Source organism: Arachis ipaensis, chromosome B10 (genome assembly GCF_059453495.1).
Source record: "Arachis ipaensis isolate K30076 ecotype BB chromosome B10, ASM5945349v1, whole genome shotgun sequence".
NCBI classification, from domain to species: domain Eukaryota; kingdom Viridiplantae; phylum Streptophyta; class Magnoliopsida; order Fabales; family Fabaceae; genus Arachis; species Arachis ipaensis.
The window spans coordinates 17,482,432-17,490,882 of record NC_142435.1 but is presented as its reverse complement, the minus strand read 5'-3'; the positions used below and the strand labels follow the sequence as shown (position 1 = coordinate 17,490,882).

The following is an 8,451-nucleotide window of genomic DNA, read 5'->3' as shown; positions in this document are numbered from 1 at the left end:
CATGTCCTTCCTGTCAGGATGGACACAAAATACACTAATTCAGTGTCTCTGGACACATTGTCTCTGTCCATGTCTCCTCTGCCAAACACGATTTTGTGTCTCAGTGTCTCTGTCTCAATGTCCTGTCTTTGTAAACAAACGCAGCCTTTAAGATGATTGGTATTTGGCATCCAACAATTGGACCCATAACTTGGTTGGATGATGGAAAAAAGTCCAAACTATCTTCCTAAGAAAAGCAATATTCACACAATAAGGATCTCTAATCCCCAAACCTCCATATTTTTTTTGGAGTAACCAGCACCTTTCAACTAACAAGATTCAATCTTCTTTCATCAGCCTGTCCTTTCAAAAGAAAATTCCTATCATAGACTCCAGTTTACTAATGATCCCTTTGGAAAAAATAGAGTCTTGCATCTGTTACGTGAGAATAGCGGCTACAACGAAATTGGCCATGTAGACTCTACCTGTCCACTTGAGCAAACTCTATTTCTAACTTGCTAGCCTACCCCGAATCTTATTCAGAACACCATTGAAAGTTGAACGGGTCACCCTAGAATGGTTGAGGGTAACCCCAAGATACTTGCCCAAGTCCTGGCCAAATTTGATGGAGAACACCCCGTGAAGATCTCTTCTCTTGTCGCAGAGACATTCTTGAGTGAAGTGCTTTAAACTTCTCCACATTAATCTTCATCCCAGATGCTTTGCAAAAATTCTCCAAAACTACCATTACATTTCACACTTGTCTCTTTGTAGCTTAACAGAATAAAAGCAAATCATTCGCAAACATTAAGTGGGATATTCTTGGTCCCCCTCTAGAAACAGCAACCGACTTCCACAAGCCCAGATCAACCTAATGACTAATATAGTATGCCAATCTCTTATACACAACAAAAAAAGATAAGGTGATATAGGGTCTCCTTACCTAAGACTCCGACTAAGAGTCAAATCATTCAGACGATTTCCATTCCAAAGAATAGACAAGCAGAAAGTAGTGACACAATTCATAATCAAATTAATTGTAGGACTGAAAAAACTAAAGTTCTGAAGGGTATGAGCCAAAAATTTTCAGTCAACTCTGTCATAAGTTTTCTCCAAATCAATCTTAAAGGTCAAGGTGCCTTTCTTGGATTTAGTCTTCTTTATAAAGTGGAGAACTTCTTGTGCAATAATGATGTTGTCAGGAGTTCCTCGTCCCGGAATAAACCCGTCTTGAAGCGGGCCAACAATCTCCGTAAGATGAGGACGTAGCTTATTAACATGGACCTTCATGATGATCTTGTAAACCACATTGCAGACACTAATCTGCCTGAAGTCCTTCGTAGATACTGACTTTTTAACCTTCGAAATAAGAACCAGTAGAGTCTCTATCATCCTTGTATCAAGAACAATATCGAAAAATGCCTGCTTAATCATATTCCAAACATCAGGACCAATGATCTCCCAATATTCTTTGAAGACAAAAGCTTGAAACCTGTCAGGACTCTGAGCTTCAAAAGAATTCATGTGAAAGCACAATATGATTGTTAAAGAGAAAAGCGACACATATTTTAGTAACTTTACTGAATTCCCTGCTAATGATGATGTCAAAAATGACATTTTACAACTGGAGTTAGGCGAAGATCTTTTTACTCCTGAGAAGTTCATTCAAAAAAATGTCGAACTTCGTAATAGATAAAAATATCATAACTACAAGCAGATTTGGTTGAGCATATCTCGCAGTTCACAATGCTTAATAAGTTAAGTTTAGGGTTTTATTATATATTATATTGTATTTGTTATTATTTTATTTATGTAATATCTCAAATATGCTATGTGTTTTTTAATGTTGTTATGCTTAATTAGATAATATTTTAAAGTTTATTTTATTAGTGTGTAATATCTTTTATATATGATATATAATTATTAATTCTATAATTTTATATTTTTATTTTAGTTAAATTTTCGTAATTTAATTAAAATTATTTGAAATAATTAAAAATAATATAATTTTTAAATTGAAATAAGATCGAGCATTAGAATGACAAATCTTATATTGAGTCTAAAATTAATTTTTATAATATATAATTTTACAAATATTTGTGTAATATTTTATGCGACTTAAAATAAAATTGAACTAAAATTAAACATTAAAAATGTTTTAAGAATGACCTTCAAACTCTGTTTATTCTTCTAATCTTTTTTCATATAGTTTTTTTTTTCTTTAGAGGTTAATGGAAGGTCTAATTATAAGTAAAACACTAAAAGAATACTAAAAGTAAAAGAAGTGTGTGGAGGCAGAGAATTTTAGTTTAGTGCAAGATCTACTTATAAGTAAAACGATTAAAAATTAATCGTAAAAGAAGTGTGCGGAGGTGGGGAAAAAAAATCCTTCGTCGCTTAGTTCCATGGAAAGGAAAAAGATATTCTCTTGCGAGCATTATTATTAGGGTCTATCTAGTGTACAGATGTGTTTTGGTACAGATTTACAGATTTTTGTTTTTATTTGGTTGTTTATTGATTTAAAAACGTATCACTAAAAGTGTTGCTTAAAGAGAAAGTGTTACCCTTAATCGTTAACTTTGGCTCTGATACTAATTTTACTCTTTTTACTTCGAATAAGTTTATAATTTGTATAGATTTGAAATAATTTGCAAATTCATAAAAAATGTTGACCATTTCTACTATTATTAGTATTTATAATTCTGATTTCATTTTTATAGTTTTTCAATCTTGTTTTAGTTTATAATATTCTTTTTTGCATGGATTATTGTATATAAAATATTTTATCTGTTTGTCTTTTTCTTTAATATAATTTCTCAAATCTTCAAAAACTTCTTTTATTTCTACACTTTCTGTTGTTTCTAAATATCTTTTTAATTTTTCAACCTCATTCTCCATTTTTTCTTTCAACAGCTTTAATTCTTTTAAGTCATAATATGGTTTTCTAGGCATTTATAAATTTTTTAAGTTTAATTCCAACTTGTTTATATTTATTCTTATTTCTATCCTTTTTATTATAAGGTCATCAATTTCGATCTGAAGATTATTTAATTCCTTTTTATACTCCTTTATTTTACTTTTTAATTTTTTCGCTCTTTTTCTTTTTATTTTATTTTCTGGTCTTTCAATCTTTGTATGCTTCATTATTTATTTTAGAATTTCTGTAAATTCTATCATCGCTTCATCACTATTTTCTAGAGATTCTATTAATTTTTCTAGCTCTTCCACTTCTCTTTTTAAATTGTCATAGATTATTTTTAGAGCTTCAAATGCTCTTTGATTTATTTCAGAAAACTGCAAAAAATTCAAACGATTTTCTCTTTCAAAGAGCTCTTGTTTCTTATTTTAATAAGTTACATATATTTCTTCTTTATTTATTGTCATAATTTAGTATTTAGGGTTTCATTTAATTTTTCGACCTTTTTTGTTAATTCTTTTATTTCAGAATTTTCTTCTTTAATCTTTAACTTAGATAAACTTAAAGGGCTATTAATTCTAGATTCTCTTATTTGAAAATTTGGTGAGACCAATTTTCCTGATGGTTCTTTTAATAATAGAACTGAGTTTTCAATAGCTTTATATTTTGGTATTTCTGTTTTTACAATTTTCTGAAATAATTCATTGACATAAATTCTTTCTCTGTTTTTAAATATTATACTATGATGGCTATTTGTTAAAGCATAATTTATTGCATATGTAATTGAAAATGGTTCATCATCTTGTTCCATTAGATTCTTTCTATGAAATTTATAAGCCAAACTTATAGATCTTCCAAGATTTTCAGTTGATAAAGGTATAGCATATCCAATTACGTTTGCCAAATTTCCATGAACAATTCTAATTATTTGATCTATTGGGTCATCAGTAATTCTTTTGTCACAGATTGCTAAACTTATTGGTGAATTAATTCTTTTCATATATGTAGATTTGATTAAGACTTGTATAGTACTAATATGAATCCATCCAATTTTAGATCTTTTTTGTTGATCCTTAATTTTCTCAATCTGTTTACTCAATTCTTCATTATTTATCAAGGCTATTTCAAGTTCTCCATTAGCAGATTTTATCTTTATAGGAGCTTCAAGTTGAATTTTTCCATAGTATATTATATTTTTTCTATTAAAAACTTCTTTTAAAAGATTTTGTTTATTAAAATTTTCATTTGATTTGAGATTTAATTCTGTTTTTAGAACAGCCTGCTTTTCATTATCTAATAAAGCAGTTAATCTATAATAATCAGATTCTTCTGTTAATTCTAAACTTTCTAAATAATTCATAATTGAAAAAATAGAATGAAGATGTACCTTTCTGGAGAAAAACTTCCTTTATTTAGTATATTTTACATAAGGGGTTTTTATCTACAGAGGGGAGATTGTAGATACTAACTCCAGAGGGGAGTTTAGAACTATTTTTTCCTAAGGGAATTCTTCCTCAGACTATAGAATCGCCTCGACAGCTTCCTCCTTGCTCTCCTAGCATATGAGTACTCTTAGCCTCCTGCTTCCTATTGTCTGATGCCTTTACAATTGCTTAAGCAACCTATTTATAATAGTTGGGTTTGATGGACAATTCCCATCCTTACCCTTCTTATGACGTCATTGCTTACGTCATTATTTGTTCTCTTTTACCAGATACATTGTTGGTGCTCTATGACCTAAGTGCTTACGTCACTATACAATAATGTTGAGAGATGCTTCAGATGCACTGTCCTCTTCTTTTATCATGTGACCGTCAGATGCATTGTCTTCTTCCTTCATCATGTGAGTTGATTCCGTTTCATTATTGCTTTCTTCAGATATCTCTGAGGCACATAGCTGGCACTTGTGGTCTTCTCTGTCTTTTATCAAATAGTAGAGATTCCTCTTTATCCTCTCAGGGAGTTTTTCTAAAAGTCCAGATAAGTTGTAGAATGCTGATTCAAATTCCACCAAGAGTCTAATCTCTCTTTCTTCAATTTCATTTCTTTTACTGGACACAAGCAGAGTATTTCTACTTTTATAATTAATCCTTGTGTGAGATTCCTTCGTTATTTTTTGAGTTCTTTCAAAGACCCTTGCTAATGTGCTGGCTAGCCTTCCTTCATGACTGTAAATTGTTAAATCTTGAATCTGATCAATTGGTTGAAAATTTCCTAGGAAGACGGACATGAATATTACTTGGTGTGCTGGAACTAAGCATTCTTCTTCTTCATTAAAAATAGGTTGACTGTTTGTAAATTTTAGGGATATATCCCTTGGATTTACATTGTCAATCATATTTTTAAATCTCTTTACTGCATCAACGAATCCTGCAGGAAACTCACTAATAATTTTTAGATCATTAAAAATTAAAATTGTATCAATTAATCCATATTGGAAAAACTGATAGGTGTCAGATGGGGAAGCATCTGGAAATATAACCAGCTTTGTTAGCTGTTCTTTGGCAATAGGATAATATCCCAAAATTGCCCTTTTTTCTTCAGTCCAATTCAGGACTATGTTAAGGGTTTCTCTGAGATTTGATCTACAGACCCTTTTCTTTTCCTTGATTTCAGCCCTTGTAGGAATGTTTCTGATTATCCCTCTTCTCTGGATTTGAATTGGAGCTTTATCTGCTCTTTTTAGGGTTTGCTCTGGATGGAAAGCTTCATATTTCCTGAAGGATTCCTTTGCTTCTTCCAGTGTTAGAAACCCTCCTTTATGAATTATCCTTGATTGATGTGTGAATGGTGCTGCTTTTTCCCAGGCATCATATACTCCCTTCATGGGGCCATTATAAATTACATAATATTTTTTATCTTGGGTGGATTTTTTAACGATTTCAGCAATTGTTTTATTTTCTGAAATTTTTTCTTCACCTGATTTGTCCACCATGCTCAGCTGGCTGAACTCTGATGGTTTTGCTTGTTGTGTTAATTTCATTGCTTCAATGGCCTTCTTGAGAGATTGGATCTGTGTCCTTATTTGCTGACAATGCTTGCATTTTTTGAGTTCTTGCTCATATTTTTGAATTTCTTGATCTAATGCGTTGTAGACGAACTCCATTCTCTTGTTAATGTATCTGCAATAACATTTTTGTCATCCTTAATATATTCAATTTTTATTGGATATTGTAACAAAAATAATTGCCATCTTACCAATCGTCCATGATTATAATTAACTTTTAAATTATATCGTATGAAACCTGTTAGGTAACTTGAATCTGTCCTTAATGTAAATTCTCTGGGCAGTAAATCAATTTTCCATGTCTTAAGAGATTTAATTGCTGCTAGAGTTTCCTTTTCATGAGTGGTATATCTCTGTTCTGTTGGAGTAAAAGTCCCTGAAATATACCTGCAAAGTAATTCCTTTGGGGAATATTTAGAATCTAGTGATTCTTTTTCTTGTTCCAAACTTTTTATAGCTTTCTTAGCTTTTTGACATCCTGACCAGGTTATGTCTGAAGCATCTGTTTCTACTATTAAGTAGTCATTTTCTTCTGGAATATAAAGTTCTGGAAGTTTTTCACATAATTCTTTAATTCTTTGAATTTGTATACTATCTTTTTCATCCCATTTTCATTCTTTTTTAGTACTTATTTTTGGAAATAAGCTTTTAGTGTATTCTGTTATATTTTTTAAAAATCCTTGATCAGAAATATAATTTATACACCCTAAAAATCTTTGTAATTGTTTTCTATCTTCTATTTTATTAGGAAATAAATTTACCTTTTCTAGAACATTTGGTTGAAACTTTAGCTTTCCTTGAGTGGATAAAATTAATCCAAGAAACTCTATTTCTTGTTTTGCTATTCTTGCTTTCTTTTTGCTAAGAACTAAACCTTTTTCTTTACATCTCTCTAAAACTATTAATAATTTTTGAAGATGATCTTCTTTATCCTGTTTTGTAAAAATTAGTATATCATCAATGTATACTAAAACAAATTCATTTAACTCTTTTAGATTTTCTTTCATAAATCTTTGGTAAATACCTGGGGCTTGTTTTAATCCGAATGGTAATACATTCCATTCATAGAGCAACATACTTGTTGATTCTTTTGTTGGGCAAGTAAAAGCAGTTAATTTCTTTGTTTCTTCGTCTAAACGAAGTTGCCAATATCCTAACTTTGCATCAAGAGATGAAAACCAACTTGCTCCTTTGATTTTTTCTAAAATAGAATCTTTTCTTGGAAGTTTATGAGCATCACCAATAGTTACTTCATTCATCTTCTTATAGTTAATAACCATTCTTCGTTTTTCCTTTTTAATTTCATTATTGTTTTCGACATAAAAGGCTGGAGCCGCATGAGGACTTTTACTTAATCTTATAATTTCTTTTTCCAAAAGATCTTTACATTCTAATGAGAACTCTTCTCTATCTCTTGCGGAATAAGGAATTTTATTTGGAACATTTATCTCTTTTGTAGGATCTTTTAATTTAATGCTTACTAATTCGTTATTTGTATTTTTAATATCTAAAGGATTTTCAGCACAAATTTCATCCAAAAGTTCTTCTATCTTTATTTTAAGATTATTTTTTGGGATATTTATCTGAAAGTATAAATTTAAATAACATGCCTCTAATATAGAAAATATTTTAAATTTTAAGATCTTATCTATAGTAGTAGTTGGTATTTTTATACATTTTGATTTTTGATTTATTGAAGAATCGTGTGGAGCTTTTAAAACTAGATATGTTAATTCTTGAATGAATGGATGATATAGCTTTAAAAAGTTATTTCCTATGATAAAATTCATTCCAGAATCTAACATATATATAGATGGAACAATGAACCTATAATTTTGAATAAAAATTTCAGCCATCTCTGCTTTTTGGTCAATTTTATGTATTGATTTGTCAGCTATTCTAACTCTTAATGGTTTCTTTAATTTTTTCCAATCAAGTTTTATATTTGTACTAGCAAAGCATTGTGTTGCTCCAGTATCTATGAAAGCATTTATAAACTTTTCTGATATTTTTATAGTAATAAATGTGGCATTATTACTCAGTCTCTGAGTCTGTTTCTGAGACATATTCAAAAATATAGTCTAGGTTATCATCAGATTCTTCTAATGGTTCCATGAAACAGGACTTAGCAATTTCTATTTGTTTGGTAAGATCCTTTTTATCCTTCTTTTTTGGACATTCATTTGCATAGTGTCCTTCTTCTTGACAATACCAACACTTACAATTTTCTTTTTTATTTCGGCAATAGTCATTTTTTGTCTTTTATTTTTATTGTTATTTCTCTTCCTAAAATACCTCTTTTTTCTCCAGTTTGGATAGTATTTTCTTTTTCTAAATTGATATTTTCTTTTTCTTTGAAAATTTTTATTAAGACCATATTTTTGAGGTATCTCTTCATTATCCTGACAACAAATTCTAATTATATTTGCAAATCTTTTTTGAGTTGTTTCTTGCATACAACGTTCTTTTATTTCCTCTCTTATTGCAGAGGTTGCTCCACCAAAATTATTTTCAATTGTCCCTCTATTTATTTCTCTTATAAATCCTC

The 8,451-nt window shown here is 30.0% G+C and overlaps 1 protein-coding gene across 1 annotated transcript; it reads right to left on the bottom strand.

The window, feature by feature from the left end:
* Window positions 1-4,649: 4,649 nt before the first annotated feature.
* Window positions 4,650-6,002, bottom strand: LOC148579278 (uncharacterized). The gene has a single exon (XM_088489333.1). It carries the CDS (start codon window positions 6,000-6,002, stop codon window positions 4,650-4,652), a length of 1,353 nt encoding a protein of 450 aa, XP_088345459.1.
* Between the last annotated feature and the right edge of the window lie 2,449 nt (window positions 6,003-8,451).

Bases quoted from the DNA above. Each gene is read 5' to 3' on its own strand.
- LOC148579278 (XM_088489333.1), bottom strand. From the start codon at position 6,002: ATGGAGTTCGTCTACAACGCATTAGATCAAGAAATTCAAAAATATGAG.